Raw genomic sequence first — 17,050 nt, forward strand, 5'->3', positions numbered from 1 at the left:
TAGCCAGTGAGGGAAAAGTGTGGGGAACAGAGACCCAGCCAAACCCAGGTGGGGGGCACAGATGACAGATTATGTTTGGGCCTCCAGTGTCTCTTTTGCTTTAATTATTGGTTGACAAAAAGACACCATGGGAAAAAAATGCAAACCCAACATTTCACTCTGGAGTGCATTCCTTTTCTCAGTTCTTTTAAGAAACAGCAAGCTTCTCTTTTTTCCTAATGTAAATGAGTGGGAAAGCAGAAGGGCCTCTCAAACAGTTCTTGTTTTACTAAGAAAATCTTCACTACTCAAGCACCTCTCATGAAAAATCACTTATCTTTTCAGTTTTCTCTTACAGTGGAAATTTGGTTCAGAACAATGTTTCCTCCTGATAAATCTCAGTCCTTAAATGCTCCCTCTTCAGGCAACAAATTTTGATAAAGTTGAGAAGCGCTTAAGTGACCCTAAGCTCATCTCATTTTCAAAAGTCAATTCAGAGTCTGAAGTCTCGTGGAAAATCAGCAAAACTCAAGGCTCCTTAATTAATGGGGTGCTTTCAGACATTTTCCGCTTTGGCAGAATTCTTGTCTGACAAGAGAAGATGCATTGGGGGAGATGTGTCAAGTCTCAAGAAGAATAGACAGAAAACATCCCTAAGGCTCTCCTTTCCACCAAGGGCATTCACTTCTTATGCATCTGCTTGCTGTCTAGCACAGTAAAGTGTCCTGCTGCTGCTGGGGTGCTCTCCATCAGTTGGGCTCTGTATCATCTGGGAGCATTTTACCATCCATGTAAAGGAAGAACTTTCTCCAACAATCATGCTGTGGAGGGAGGAAACAAAGTTTTAGGATACTGTGAACTGTTTTGCCAAAGCCTGTGCCAGACATATTCCTCTCTGGGAGATCAAGGGCAAATAACAGCTCTTGCATGGGCTACAGCAGTACAAAGGGGCCACTGAGGAGAATCTTGATCCTCTCCTTGCTTTTTCATTGCTTTCAACTTTAAATTCTGTGAGTGGCTAAAAATGTTTTCTGTTCCATCAATTTGTATTTCAGAGGTGGGTAGACACCCTGCTCCTAGCAGTATGTGACCCATTTCTTTCCCCTGAGAGCTATGGAAGGTCCCAGCATGGCTCCCAGGCAGGAGAGGAGCGGACATCCCTTGAGGCATCACCTGGTGACTAAATGACAGGGCAGTCAGCAGGTCTTTGCTATGACTTGGCAATGCCAGCGTGGCTGCCTCACTTCCTTGCCCTGGCCAGATTCAGGTTTCCCGACAGCCAGATGCAAGGCAGCTCTGCTGCCTGTCACAGGACACAGTTCGGAGTCAGGTCTGAACTATCATGAGCCACGGCGGCATGGGGCTTGCACAACCACAGGACCACCAACACAGCACAAAGATGCTCTGTTTACCTAAGAGATGTCTCCTTGGCAAGACTGCTAGGAACCACTGCAAGGAACCAGTGCAAGAATAATAAAGAATTTAGCCATCCCACAAGCATTTTGGAAACGGTGCATAACCCTTACATCTGCTTTCTCTGTTTCAGTAAGTCCAGCTGAAGGAAGAGCACTACTAAATTATACTAGGTCTTGGTGCTGCTACTACCACAATGTAGTAGTTACAAGGTCTCTACAGAAATAATTAGCTCTCAAACGTTAGTCAGGAAAGTGGTGGATAAATATTGCACAGAGCAGGTTCTTCTCACTTTAGGTTACAGACAGGACACTGATAGGAAACAGGTAGATAGCCATCATAGGATAAGACAGATGCTGTGAGGCACAGGGTGGATATGGGAGATGTAGTTAATGACTAAGATTCTGCCCCGGCTTTTGTGTAATTTGGGACTTTTTACTTGTTGTGCATTTGTATATTGTCTGGTATAATTGGGTACTGGTCTGTGGGCAGGGCTCCATAATACAAATAAATACCACCATGACTAATGACAGATCTTGTGTAACTGCCCCAAACTTGACAAAAGTTGCAAGCAGTCTGAGTCAGGGCCATTGTGTAAGGGGATAATTTCTGCTTTGGCAGTGTTGTGGCCAGCTGGAATTGTTCTCTCTGATAATTGCCAATCTGGATTTCTCCCAGATGGCAGCATCTCATAAAAAGTATCTGAGAAGAGCTCCGGTCCGCTCTCTAATAAGGCTCCATGAGAGAGCTGTTCATCCCTGTCACCCCTTATCCATTGCCTCGGGCAAGTCTCCTGTCAATTTGCAGAACAAGTCGTTGCCCTATGTTTATTTTTCCTTTTTATTTTATTTCTTTGTAGAAAGAATTGTATTTATTACCTTGGCAATGAGCCATTCAGCAAGGAACAAACTGTTTTGTGACAGAAAAGATGAGACATTCTGCCCTGAACCAGCCAAAAGCAATGCCACTGATCTTCCCTATGCTGTCCTCTAACTCCCCAGGTTGTGTTTAACAAGGCTGTGTTTCCCTAAGGCACTCATTTCTCTAGCAGAGAGAGGCTGAAAGCAGAGGTTATGCTGTGCATCCATCCAAGGGTCCCTAAGCGAAAATCTTTCTGCAGCACACTACCGTTTAGCACACAGGTATGCAGTGACTGAAGAGCAGGGGGTAGCCAGTGTGTAATTTTAATGCTCAGGCTCCTGGGATTTGCCTGCTCAGTGGATGCTGAGGAGAACAAGACTGCAGGTAGTGCAAAAATCAGGGATTATGCAAAATGTAATTGCTCTCCCATGTAGCTGGCATTGCAGGAGCTCAGCTCCTGATTGAGGTGATATTTGTTTCCGGCCTGCCTTTTAACGTGTTTATCCATCGTTGCGGTACCCAAGTGCCTCGCAGTCCAGAAGGTGTTTATCCTCTCTCAGTCTCCGGTGGGTGCTATTGGCCCTCTATCAGGGATGGCAAACCAAGATGCTGATTTATGTAAAGAGTTTGGAGACTGGTGGGTCTGTTCCTATGGGCTGTTAGATCTCTGACCTAAAGAGCAAGACAGAAACCTGTGGTACCTAACACACAGTTATTTTAGCAACTTTAACTTATTTTAACTCTGTAGCTCCAGGGAGCTTTGCAAAGACATTGAGGAACTAGGTGGGATCTGTCACAGCACTGGTGTTTGTAGGGTCTGAAATGCAAGATCCGGCTCCACTGCTGAGAGTGTGTCTCTTGTGTTTCTGTCTTGCTTTGGTTCCCAGTCTGACACAGAAAGACCACAAGTCCCAGTTTAATACAATTGTGCAGTTTTCCAGATAAGGTCTTAGTGTGTGAAGGAATTGTTTCTTGGGGCCAGAAATTTCTTCGCCCCCCCTCCATTTCATTGCCACAACTGTGGAGGTTATTTTCCTTTTTTCTTTTTTTTTTTTTTAAACTTCAAAATATGGACTCAAGACATATTGCTAAAACCAATCTAAAATATTCAGTGCTCTCATGTACACTAACTGCTGAAAGCCAAATTCTTGTGAAAGGACACTTTTGAATAAATACAGTCCATATGAAATCCCCCCTTCAAGAGCCTGAAGGGAAGGAATGGGCTGGAGAGAGGGGGTTTGCTTCCCTCCAGGTCAGAATGATGTAAGGAGACATATTCAAGTTGAGTATTTTTTTTCATTTATATTCTTTTACTTTTCTACAAGATATGCTGAAACACAGTGACCTCATCCCTCCTTGTCTTCATGTTTAATCTGAACTAATCTTAGTTATCCATCCCAGCCAAAGCACAGGACACGTTTGCATAAATCATTCATCGAATACTTCTGAACAATAAACAAATGAGCAAGAAACTGTTCAGGGACAATTCACCAAAGGAGCTCTTTGCTGCTAACAGTCCAGGGATCTTTGTGGAAATGGTCTAAAAAGCAGGATCTGACGTAAGAAGTCCTGTCTCTATTGTTAGTGGTCTGGCTGGAGGAGACCAGTGAACTACCAACCATCCACTTGGGGGGTTGGGAGCATGCAGTGAGGACAGGAAATCTGAGGAAATTTCTTTGAAGCAGATGGGAATCAGGCTCCATCACAGAAACAAGTGTGGGGGATCAAAATAACCTACTGGCTCAGCCAGTCTAGCCCATTACCAATGCCAAGTTACCCCTGTTGGCTATGTAGATTTCAATGTTTTTCTCAGTGTTTTCCTAATGGGACTTTCATGGCATCTCTTAGTAAATTTTCCAATAGATTCCACTGCCCCAAAGTCTGCCCTGCTCTTTTGCCTATGATTTCCTGCTTAATGCTCATGTTCCTACTGAGATATCCCACTGTCCAACTCTAAATAAAGTCCTGTCTCAGTTGTCATCTCCAGCTTTCAAACACATCTAGGGGTTTTTAGCCAACCTCTCTCAGACTTTGTTTACCTACATGGCACAGAATTATCCCTTCCAGACTTTTCTTAAGGCTTACCCAAGTCAATCCCTCTAGGCTCATAAAATGTTTTTTCTTGCTAGTCCTTGGCCTCCTTCCAAACTGTCAATAACTTTCTAGGAACGTGGTGCCTGGGACTCAGGGTGGTTCTGCATGCTGTGGATGGCCAGTGACGGTAGGGGCAAGGAAAGGTCTTTGGCTGATGTTGTCACGAGAGCAAAAGGAAATGCTTCTCTGGGAAGTCTCAGGCTCTGACTGTACCAGATGGTGGTCTGTGAAGACACAGGGAAGAGAGAAGTTGGGCAAGGCTCATAGCTAGCTCTAACCAAACCTGAGTACAGAAGTTGGGTTTATAGCAGTTTGTGATGTGTATTCCCCATGCCAGGTACTGTGCCAGGAGCAATGCCCCAGTTTACAATCACATCATGGAAAGTACTTTCTTGTCTGTGATAGCATATCCATCCCACAGCTTTCCCAGACATATTGAGTGGTCTATGAGGTGGGTCTGGCTGGTGGTCTTTGTTTCTCCACATAACAGAAACTGACGGGAGGAGAACTTCTCATGAAGACTCAGAGGTGAAAGATCTAAGGCAGAGCTACTGTTACTCATCTCCCCCCCTGCAAATTCTCTGCTCTTTCTGAATGCAGAGAAAAGGCTGTTGCTATAGAAACCAGTGAGGAAAATGTACATTATATCACATTTTATATATTTTTCTGAGACCCTTTAATCTGGCCCTGCCACCATGTATTTTTACAGAAACAGTAATGCTAATAAAATCCCTAAATGTAATAGTGATTTCAAATCAAATCAAATAATCATCACTTACTTCAAAAACACCTCTGTCTGTAACCTTCTACCCTAGCCAAGACACTGGGACAAGGCTAGCAAGGCAGCCCACAATATGGTACATGAAAGGAGGATAAATCTAAGGCAGCAAAAGGTGTGATGAGAGGTGGGGGTGGGTCCTACACAGTGGTAAGTGGCGGTTACCATTTGAGGAAGGACAAAAAAGCTAAATAAAATGTCTTCAGATTTGACTTATGTGTAGAGAAGGATGAAATAAAGGTGAAAGGTACATTTCATAGCATACACTCTAGCCTACGTTTTCTCTTCCTTTCCCAACCCCCTATTGCCATCTTACCTTTGTGAACCCCCTTCTGAATCTCTTTTCTGCTGCCCTTTTAAAAATTATCCCACCATTTCCTACTTGCCTTTATGATAATGACAAGCCCTTCAGCCTCACAGACAATCAGACCTATTGCACCCTGGGGTCTCAAGGAGACAGTGCTCTTTGCAGGGCTGTACCATGAAAACCTGTCTCTAGCATCAGGCTGGCCTGGTGGCAGCAGTCCTTCTGGGTATCATTCAGAACAGAAGCCTAATTTAGTCCTCTGGATATCAAAACAGGCTTTTGCTCTGCCCTTCCCACCCTCAATTTATTTTTTACTTAATTCACCATGACCACTATTTCCTTCCTGATTTGTACTTAATTATATTTTTGTCATTATTTATAGCAGCTCCTATAATGTGTTGACTTGTAATTTATTCAGGACAAGGACTTCCTTGCTCTGTAGAGCAATGTACAAAATAAATCTCAGCCCTGTCTTGTTCCAGGGCTGTGGCTGATCCTAAGTCAGGTATATGGCCCTGCTTGTTGTCCTGGAAGTAAGTACACAAAAAAAATCAGCGAGGCTTTGTATCACTAATGCTAGACCTTATATACTGCAGTGTAGGACACGGCAGCTATTGGAATAAAACAACTTAATTATGCTAGGTAAGACCAAGTAAGGGTACACCTGCTCACAGCATCTTTGCTGGATTGATCCCTTTCTCCAGACTTGCCCTTAGTCCAGTGCATTTTCATGACTTCTTGGGTTATGGTAAGTTCTGTGCAGGTCGCCTGAATCCCAAGGGGGAAAAATGAATTGTTTCTCTTTCCATTGCCTCTGAGGCCTGGCTATAGGTCTGCTCTTTGCTCCTTTCAGGGTCTCACTGTTTCTGAACACATGTAATAGAGTTTCCCATAAAGCCCTTCCCTGCTCTGTCTTACAGCCAGACATGTTCAACAGTTAGCAGGGAAGAAACAATTCCCCTTTCCTCTTCCTGCCTTACATGCCTTACCTTATGCCCCCTGTGCACACAGGTAGCCTTGTTCTCTATTTTCCGTTCCCGGCCCTTTTCACAGAACCTAATGGCTGCTAACTGTGAGTAAACAACTGAGACACATACTCTCTGTTTTAGGGGCAGTAAGCACTTCTAGAGACCAAATAATATATGAATATTAATAGAATGACTGTAATGATATAATAAAAGCAAAAAAAGAAATGTCCTCAGGAGCATGATAATCTAACTTCAAAAGCAATTACCATCAGTAACAAAATGCAGAGAGAAGACTAGTATTACTTTAATAAGATTACCTGCTTATTGCCATTTGTTTCTGTGGGTGACTGTAATGCTGCTTCACCTTCACTCCCAGCCTGTTTCTCAGATGCTTCTCACCCTGAGCATTGGCAGGCCAAACTGGACTGTGAAGCTGTGGCTTACTGGCCTTCCCATGGGATCCAGCATATCTCTGTGAGCACCTGCCCCTTAGACTTCAGCCTCCCCTACTCTTGCACCCTTGCTGTCACTGCAACATTTTTTTCCCATGCCCTGGGGCTTCATATCCATGGTAGAAAAGGCAGGAATGGGAGGACATGGAAGGGTGAGGAAAGCTGGTGTCTTTGTGGAGATAGAAGGACAGTAGGGAAAATAATTGTAGGGTCAGTGTTGTAAGACAAAGGGAGACACTTGATGATTATGGTGGTTCTTTAAAAATTCAGCTTTATACAGCAGGCAAGGGAGAGCGGACATAGGCTCAGTAAGGCAGCACACGGGCTATAGTGCAAGGAGTTCTCCTCTGGGTTCCTGGAGCCCCTTAATCCAACCAATGGCCAGTGTGCATGCCCTTCTCATTCTGTCTTCAATGCCCCGCATGTCCCTGTGGCACATGAGTCCCAGAGCTTGATCACTGGTACATTCAGTAGTCATGCACTTGGGTGGAGATTGTATAGGGAGGTATGCATGTGCTCAGGGAGACCAAGACTCATACAGTTGAGAGGTACAGATGGTGAGATGGAGAGACTGCTGAGAGCAACAGTGATGTCTCTGCAAAGACCACATTAAATCGCACCGTCTCTGTGCATGAAGGAGAGAGTGGTTATTTTCTTGTGTTGGAGGCAGCATCAGGAAGAGCAACTGTCTGCTTCTGCTTGTGAGGATATCTGTACATATAAGTCGATGTTCAGATGGATAGAAATATGAGGGTATAGACACAGTTCTGTTCCAGACAGACAAATGTGTAGCCCCTGGGGTCTGGAGGACATAAAAGGCTCTTCGAGAACTTACTGGAGATCTCATCAGGGCTCTCAACCCACAAGTCACTTGCCTAGCTGCACCTGCACAACAAAAAAATGGACCTTCCTCATTATGCCTGGAGAAAATAAAAAAGGACGAGAACACAGCTAATAAATAAACCAGGTTTAATCATAAACTATGTACATATTTATAGATAGGGAGGGGGGCATGGTCCGAAAGGTGCTGCCCTGGCAACAGGAATAAAAGAACAGTGTATTTTACCAGTCAATATACAGTACCAATGAAGGGTGGAGCTGATAAATGAATGTGTGATTTTCAGTCCCAGAGGCTAATTTTTACAGACAACCATTATTCTTGGTTTCCTGTTAAATTATAGCATGAACTAGCTCACAGCTGTACCCAGGACACAGCAAGGCAGATACAGCCAAGACCAGAATTTGAGGGTAAGGGAGGGACATGAAATATGAAGGTCGTTCTGAGGTATATATAACGTATATACTCTACTGTTGTGTACAGTCCTGGGGCCATGCTTTGCCCACAATTACATGTGCACACATCTCATTCCAGTTAGTGAGAGTGGCAAGCTCACATCTGAGAGAATATATTTGGTTTTGAGGGCATACAGGAGCACATCAAACAACAAAGCCAGAAGCAGAACTGGGAGAGAGCTGAAGACAAGGAAGGCTGGACTGGGCTGAGAAAGGGAAGAAGTGAATGGACGGCCCCAGATTTATCTGGTCAGCCAGTTCAGCCCTGTTTGGACAGCCAGCACAAAGCTGCTTTTCTGAAGCACTTCTGCAGTACAAAGGTTTCCATCAAGGCAACCTTTATCAGACAACAGGGAAAACCATGAACAAAATTACTAGAGGCATGTTAACAGAAGAAATATAATGGAGCTGGCTCTACAACCATTCAGTTCTTAATTTTGAAGGAAAACCCAATCCTGCCTCTGAAGTGGTGTAAGCCTATATATGAATCTGGTCAGTCTCAGCTGATACAGGCAGAGAAAGGAACCATTTCTTTGGCGGCCAGCAAGGCAAAGAATGGCATTTGTACTATGGTATTCAGAGCTGGTGTGGCTGCTTTGAGAAACAATATCACACCAGACTTGTAAAGCAGTCAAATGTATTGGCTTTTTACAGAACAATTTCACTTTCAATCAATGTACATATTATATAGTTTTACAGATGAAAACCACCTTTCACTGCTAGAAAGTAGACACTGTTTTAATATCAAACACACTTGCCATCTGATTTTGCTAAGAACCCACCCCCAAACAAAAAAACAAAATCCCGAATAAAATCTATAATACAAAACAACATTCATGTTGATGTGAAATGATAACTGTCCCAGCATACATAAAATCAAGATCTTCTTAATGCAGGTCCCCTCAGAAGCGAGTTAGAGTCATGTGTCCATATGTAGAGTCCACTCCCAATCTGGGAAACCTCAGTAAGACTGTTGCCCTTTGAAATGCAAGTCCCATTTTTTAAAGGAGTGCTCCACACATGGATGCACACATACACACAGACACACAGAGATACACACACACATACACATAACCTCCTCTCTCTTAGCAAGAGCTGCATGCTGGGTAACTGTTAATGCCTTCTGTGCATTTTTGAGCTACTTTCTTTGTAAAGATGAGGTTGAAATTTCTTTACTTCTCAGGTCTGTATTCTTTAAACAAAAAGGGGAATGAAGAGGAACTACATTACAAAGACAGAGAAATGCACTCGTATCTGAGGCGTATGATTTTTCCCAGTTATTTACAAGGACGATGTTCTTTACATTCGTGACACAGCAGAATCTGCAGGAAGAGTTATCCTTTCTCCATTTGGGTTTTCTCGATGAACCCTGTGAGCCCATTCTGTTCTTCCACAGACCATTTTTCTTTAAGGCACTGCATGTGGATGATGACTGCAGACAGAAGTGCAAGCCCCCTTCACTGGATTGTGCATTTCTCTCTCTCTCTTGACTGACCTTCCCTGAGAACTTTCGATTTGATATACTTCAGGTCACTGTTGACGCTTGGCCGGCGAGCAAATGGAGAGATCATGCCGTAGGCATCCATGTCCTTGACTCGGCGCATCCGGAAGGATTTCTGTTGGAAGGTGTCACCATACTGAATGGAGATTTTCCTGTGAAGGGCAGGGCTCATCTCATGAGGTAGCTTGGCCATGCTGAAGAGGACATAGAACATCTCATCCACATTGGTGTTCTTCTTGGCTGAAACTTCGAAGTAAGCGCAGTTTTCATCACTGGACACAAGGTTCTCACCTTCATCTGAGCGTACCTTGCGGAAGATTTCACTGTGGTCATTTTTGTTGCCGCAGATCACCATGGGGAGGTCAGCTGATTCCTTGGTCTTGTTCTTCAGGCAAGATTTGACCTCAAGGATCTGTTTCTGGAGCCTCTTGACCTCATCAAAGGATTCTCTGTTGTCCAAGCTGAATACCAGGATGAAAACATCCCCTGCAATTAAAAAAGGATACTGTAAAGGCTTGTTGGTTGCAACCTGTGTCAGAGGAGCTAATTTTCAAAAAGCAATAGATTGATTTGCCATCTCTTCCCCATATTTTTTGTTTCTTCCTTTTGAATGTACTTCAGTTCCAATTCTTCTAATTCAACTCCCCACTCCTTTCTGTAGTGCTATGGAAAAGACTTTTGGCTATGATGTTACTTCAGCCATATCCGATTGTGTGGTCCTAGGTTGCACTGGACTTGCAAATCATTGCCTATTTATACTCTCTTTTGTAAATATGTTTCTATCTATCTCAGCTCTGCTGCATTGCTTATCTTTTTTCTCCCTTTTGTTTGTATCGCTGTGTAAAACAGAGCCTGTTCTGACACCAGGAAGAATGGAGAGCTACTAGCCTCTCATCCTTGGCCTTTTGATTATACAATACAAAAAGCAACACCTGAACTGAAGATTTACATCTAGTCAGTCCCGAATGCCTAAGTCAGGAATGAGAGGTTTCCCAATGTGCAGTGCTCTGCTGTCATTTCATTTGCTCAAGAGAAAGAGACCATGGAAAAAAAGAAATACATAAATGACACAGATCCCCTGGCATTTCCTTTTGACATTTCCTGACTTACAATTCCTTTTGCAAATACAAAATAATGCAAATCATTGCCTGTTGAATGACATCCATGTAGAACGTGCTAAGAGAGCTTTCAGGGACAAAAGCTCACATCCGCATCCCAGAAACTGGCCCTAGGACCTCACTGAATGTGGATGCTAGCCTGATCAGATGTGAACATCACGTTTCACTGGCTAGCTAGAAGGGTAGATAGCAAATCCAGAAAGTAGGTTTGTTGTGAGCGGTGGCTGAATATCTCCACTGTCACTTTTAGAGTTAGAGAATACATCTTAGCTCAGAACCAGGAACTGCTTGACGATGAGAATGTACAAAAAGAGTCCACCATTTTCCCTTTTTCCTCTTCATTTCATTTGATTAACCATAGACTAAGGAGAAAGGGTAAAAGTAGAGCTATCCTTTTACTGGAATATCAAATCATGGGAATCAGGCTGGAACTTTTAGGAAAAAAAATCTTTGAGATTTTCTTGGTTTGAGTTCCCTTCCTGTGCATTTTACATTTGTTTTTCACTGCTTGTATCTTAAAATGACATGCTTATTTTGTCCCTTGCTGCTCTTTATGCCCATGAGATTTTATTCAGCCATTCATTTACGACTGCAATAAAAAATATGGAGCAGGAGAGGAAGGTAGCAGAGGAGGGAAATAAACTTGGGGGAAATCTCAATTTCGGACCTTCACCCATTGGACTGTGGCTAATGAACTTCCTATCGTGCCTGGAGCACCCCAGCCAGGAAATATCTCTCTAGAGAAGTGCGTCTTGCAACAAAATCAAGCAGTCCCTTTAGCTACCTCCCAAGAAACAGTCATCTCTAGCCTACAGTTTTCAAGCTAATGTCTATCATTATGATCTTTCGCCCACTGCTTCCCACCTGCAAACTTCCCCCCACTTTCTCACCTGTCAGGATGGAAAGCCTCCTCATAGCAGGGAAAGGGTGATTCCCGGAGGTGTCCAGGATGTCCAGCTGATACATGTCTCCCCGGATGTTGTAGACCTTGCGGTGAAAATCCTCAATGGTGGGAGTATACTGGTCCTCAAACCGGCCATTGAGAAATCGTGAGACAATGGAGCTTTTCCCCACCCTGGAGGCTCCCAGCACTACCATGCGGTACGAGTTCTTGGCTGGCACATTCAAGGTGCAGTTTCCACCGGACATGGTCTTCATCATTGCTTGGTCCTGAAAGAGGAAATGGCAGAGTTGAAGGACAGAACAAAAACTAGGTGGAGGATGGAGTAGGGCAGCTCCTTACCACGAGCTTGTCAAAGAGTGCTGGTTAGCAGATCAATGGTTCATACAGAAATCTTTTCACTGGAAATGCTTAATTTTTTCAGTCTCATTTCCAGGGATTAGGTTTTTTTTTTTTTGTTGGGGTTTTTTATTTTCTTTTAAAATATATATATAAATATATATATATTATCATTATATATATATTTTATTATGAATATAAAATATATAAAAATGAAGGCATTCACACTGAAAATAGCATGGTTTTGAATTGTAATTTGCTATTTCATTTTAATATTTAGGACTTATTTTATCAGCTGTGGTTCAACTTAGACACCACCTTCCCTCCTTCCCGCCATCTGCATCACTTAGACATTACCAGATTTTTCAGTAGAGCTTGGTTCTCAGTTAGGTACATAAATACAGAGGTCAGATTTCCCGATATACTGCATCCACTGCAGCTGCCATTAGGACCTTGACCGCTTCATTTGGTTGCCTAAACAGGAGCTGCGCACAATACTCATTTTGAGATCACCCAAAAGTCAGATAGAAACAAGAATCATGCTTGACATCAGTGGAAGCTAGACATCTCAGTAACTTTAAATAGTTGGTCCCATACCACATTCATTGCTGATGCAGGGAGTTTGAGCCATAAAATAACACTGGCCGATAATAAATTCTAAAATCTGTGCCTTCAGTGACCTTTTAGAAACCAGATTTTAATCATGCTGTTTGGACTGGTAGTGTGGGAACTCCCTATCAACAAACTAACTATCAGCATTGCAGCAGGATAGCTGGCAATGGATGGAGCTGCAGAAATGTAGATTTCATAGGAGGCTCAGTCTTTATACATACACAGCTGTTGTGGGTGTCACAGCCTTCAGGGGTGCTAAGTACAAGCAGGAGAAAAGATGAAGCACAGCCATCTTAAATAGCTAGTAGACAAGATTTCCAACTCCTGACAACTAAAATGAGTCTCAAGACCTTGGAGATCGCACTTTGACATAGCACTCAGATGCAGACAACTTTGATGATAGGAAAAAAAAAAAGAGGGTTGCTCAGACATTTTTCATGTACCAGTTCAAATGAATTCTGTGCTGAATTTTAAAATATAACCCCTGTGTGGGGAAAGCTAACCAATAAAGCAAAGAAGGTACATTTTTGACAGAGTTTATTTTGGTTACTAGGATCTTATTAAAGAAGAATCAAGTTCCCACTGTGCCATTTATTTAACTTAGGTGTTATTTGTTTAATATTACAATGTGAGTACTTTATGTACACTGAAAGACCATTTCTGGGTCCAGATCTGGATTCCTATCTTTCCCTCAAGTGAATTTTATCTCCCAAACTTTTATGTAGCTGACACTTAACTCAGTCAAAAGCTTAAAATCTTTTACTTTGTTTAACATGTCCTAAGCACCAAAGCTGCAGTGAAGATACGGTCACTACTAAATAAAGAAGTCTCTGGCATTCTGATCCAGCATCATTACAGACGCTGTGCTACAGCCCAAGGCAACAGCAAAACACTACTATTTATTATTATTGCTATAATTTGCTGCACGCCAACAGCACATTCAGCCCTATCTAAAGCACAGAAGAAAATGCAGTGCTGTCCTTAGAGTAGCTTACACTCTGAATTATATTCAGCGGGCAGGACAGCATAATATTAGAGCCAGACAGTAATGTCAGAACATAACTTTGGATGAACACACACATGCAGAGTTATGGTACTGTCAGGATTGCTGTGGTGGGAATGACAGCAAGGAGCACACCTGGTATTTGAACTGGAGTCTGTGTTTTATTTAGAACAGGACCCATATCCAACAGTGCAGAAACACCAAATGCAATCTCTGAGACAGCACTGCCACATACCCTGGGTCAGCCCTTTCCTGCATAGCCAGTCAATAGTGTCTTGCATCCCTGGGCAGACAAATGGAGGCAGAGCTGCTTTGGGATGCTTCCACCCTCTCAGGCTTTATTTAGCTGACAGAGAAAAGCAGGGAGATAGATTTTGTGAGAAAAACGACAAACTTCTTTACAGCCCAGGATCAATATTTAGAAATGAGTCAGCTCTTCAGACTGGGCTGGACTAGTGTAGCCGCATGAGGGCAAGTGGACCATGTTGGTTCACACCTGCTGAAAATCAGTTTCGTACAACTTGGTGCTGCGGCATCTGGGAGTGAGCACAGTCATGCTTTTTAAGCAAATGCTTTATATGCCCTGTACAGAATGTGCACACTGGGGGACCTGTTCCTGGACAGCAGCTTTACAAGCCAAAATTCTACAAATTATACTGCTAACTGACAGGTAACCACTGCGCTGCTGGTGATTAGAGAAACTCCCATCACACAGAAAAAGAGGTGGACTGTGTCACTGCAGCTGTTGGAGGGTTATTTTGCAGCTTCAGTTAAAGAGACACAGCTGTCCTCCACCTTGAAATGAATTCCACTGTGTTGGACCTCAGTTAATGCCACTGTACACTGAGCAGCTTGGAGAAGGAATTGCCACCACAGCTACCTGCAGATGGGGAGAATAAGGCACAGGGAAGCTGAGTGACCATCCAAGGTCAAACAAACGGGAAGCACGAATGGACTCCAGGACTCCTACCTTCCACCTTTCCTCACCCTTGTATCTCTGGTCATTAAATCACACTGCCTCCCACCCCAATCAAAGGCAAAATCCTATGTGCAGAATCATGCTCATTCAGGATGCTTTGCCCCAAGGATGTAGATGCGCTGAAGGGGAAGAAGGGATGTGAGTGAGGACATTCAGATTTTGGTGCATTAAATAGTCACTTTATGATGTCCTTGTTCTACCTGTCAAGGCATTCAGTCAAGATGACTCTTGTGCTTTCCTGACTGGATTTCATTTCACACAAAGTCAAAAGATGCTTTTCAGCACTTTGATTCATGGGGTTGCTACTCATCTCATCATGTCTTCCGCAAATCTGACTCAGAGCGTGCCATTGAACCGGGAGCTTATATTTGTGTTTTGTGCTCTCTCTTCTTATCCCCCCCGCTCTCCAGTTTTTCTCCAGTTCAATACAATCTGTCTTATTTCCTCCTCTGAAAAGGAATTAAACTTCAGCCTTCACACCCAGGGGTTGGGGGGAGCACAGGGACTCATACATAGAAAAAGATTAAAGGCAGAAGAAAGGGAACAGAAAGACACCACATGTTCACGTACTAAATAAAGCAAAATCAATCAGAAGAGAACGAGGAGACAAACAACCTCCATATGGCTTTAATCTACAACTTTTCCTTCCAGTTTATTAAATGCTTAAGCACAGATTAATTCCCAGTTTTACCTTCTGCTTTATGCACTGGCTTGATGCTAGAAACTTTACATTAGTATTTTATATTGGTACAGCACAGGGATTTCAAAATGTCATAGAAATGTAGGCAATGAGTGTTATCTCCACTTAATAAAGGGAAAGGCTCATACACCCAGAGACAGCTGAAACAGCTGTCCAAAATCAACATTAAACCCCATTTCTTTTGACTCCCTGTGTCGTCTTCTACCTGATAACCACTGCTGCTTGTTTCATAGGCAGACATCGGAGTGAATGACAATGCACCTGCTTTTACACGCTCTGAAGAGCATTTGTCTGAATTCAAGTGAGGTTCTGACAAATTTTACCATGAGCATCTGGAGAGAGATATCTAAGGAAGATATTCTTCATTCAACCTGCCTAGAGCTTTTGCACCTTAGTTTTCCATCCTCCCATCAGGGGGTATGCTCCCTACCACTCCCTATCCATGAATAGTCTTCTGAACTACCTCTCTTGCACTCCACATTCTCCAGCTACTGTTTGTGTCTCTGCCATCCCAATGTAGTTCACTGCATCCAGCTAAAAAGGACATAGGCAGATGCAAACTGTACCATGCATAACAGACGTGTCACTTGTTAATCCCTGCTAGCATCCCCGTAATTTTCATGCACACCACAATCACTCCTGTAGGATGCTTGATTCCTACTTTCATCCCAAATGCTACTTTCTTACCTCTCTTTCCTTGGAGGAGCAGTCCCGGGTCTTGGTGCAGTCTGATGAAGCTGATAATTTTAATCAGAGGCGGCTGCTGCTGTAAAAGGCTGTTGTACTGTGGATCCCCTGTTGCTTGCTCTGGACTCAGTTCTTCACCAGTATTTCGTGGGAACTTGGCAGAATTGGGAAGGACCACAGGGCTCCAGAGGGCATTCCCCCATGGATGGTAAGTACTGGATCAGGCTACCGACATGGGCTAAAGAAGGGTCTCAGAACCAGTGATACCTTTTCCCTTTGGTGAGATGAGCTGTTCTCCTCACAGCCTCAGTTTGAGAAGGAGAGGCAGAGTCTCTCCCACTCCCACGGGCTTTTCTTGCAAGTTGGGCTCCGTGGGCTCTGCTGGGGGAAAGGGTCCCTGGAGCGACCCCTAGTCGTGCCGGGTCGTGGGAGCATCCGGCTGGCCCACCCTGCCTCTGCACCGCCTCAGACCCTATGGGGAAAAAATCAATGGGGGCATGGAAGTTGTCTACAGTGAAGCTACGCTTCCCCAGGTCTTGCCTGGCACCCCCCCCACACACACATCCCCCCAAGCTTCTTTTCTTCTGGTCTGAGATTTGCTTTAAAAGATTCTCTTTCCAGGACAGAAGGGGCTTTTCTTTACATTTGCCAGTTAAGTCTTTCTTCTTCCCTCCCTGCCTTTCTCCCTTTCGCTCTCACAACTACTGGCAAATTGCAGATTTTCCTTCTGTAGGACTCACGGATAATTGGCTCAACTCCTCCCTTGAAGTCAGTGTCAGACACAGGGGAAGGAGGGGTGCTGAGGGGGTGGGATTTTGTGCCTATTGAAAAAATCTTTTCTTTTCTCCTCTAAACAGAAAGTTCATATGCATTACAGACTGCACATTCCCTGTCTTTCCACCAGAGACCTGTGTGTATGCATGTGTGGGGAATGAGTTAACATATGTGTACGAGAGACACAGAGACTTCACTTACTTCGCAAGCTGTGAATTCATAAGCTGTTTCTAAAGGCTCTATACTTCCGTGCTGATCTTTTCTCCTAGGCAGAAGCGGACTGACTCATTT

General features: G+C 43.6%; 1 protein-coding gene across 1 annotated transcript; it reads right to left on the reverse strand.

The window, feature by feature from the left end:
- Positions 1-9,386: 9,386 nt before the first annotated feature.
- RASD2 (RASD family member 2) lies at positions 9,387-16,006 on the reverse strand. The gene is made up of 3 exons (XM_059816784.1): positions 15,986-16,006; positions 11,655-11,934; positions 9,387-10,132 (listed from the first exon to the last, which is right to left on the reverse strand). Exons 2-3 carry the CDS (start codon positions 11,923-11,925, stop codon positions 9,603-9,605), a joined length of 801 nt encoding a protein of 266 aa, XP_059672767.1. The 5' UTR covers positions 11,926-11,934; positions 15,986-16,006; the 3' UTR covers positions 9,387-9,602.
- Positions 16,007-17,050: the final 1,044 nt, after the last annotated feature.

This window comes from Gavia stellata, chromosome 4, assembly GCF_030936135.1.
Source record: "Gavia stellata isolate bGavSte3 chromosome 4, bGavSte3.hap2, whole genome shotgun sequence".
Lineage (NCBI taxonomy): Eukaryota > Metazoa > Chordata > Aves > Gaviiformes > Gaviidae > Gavia > Gavia stellata.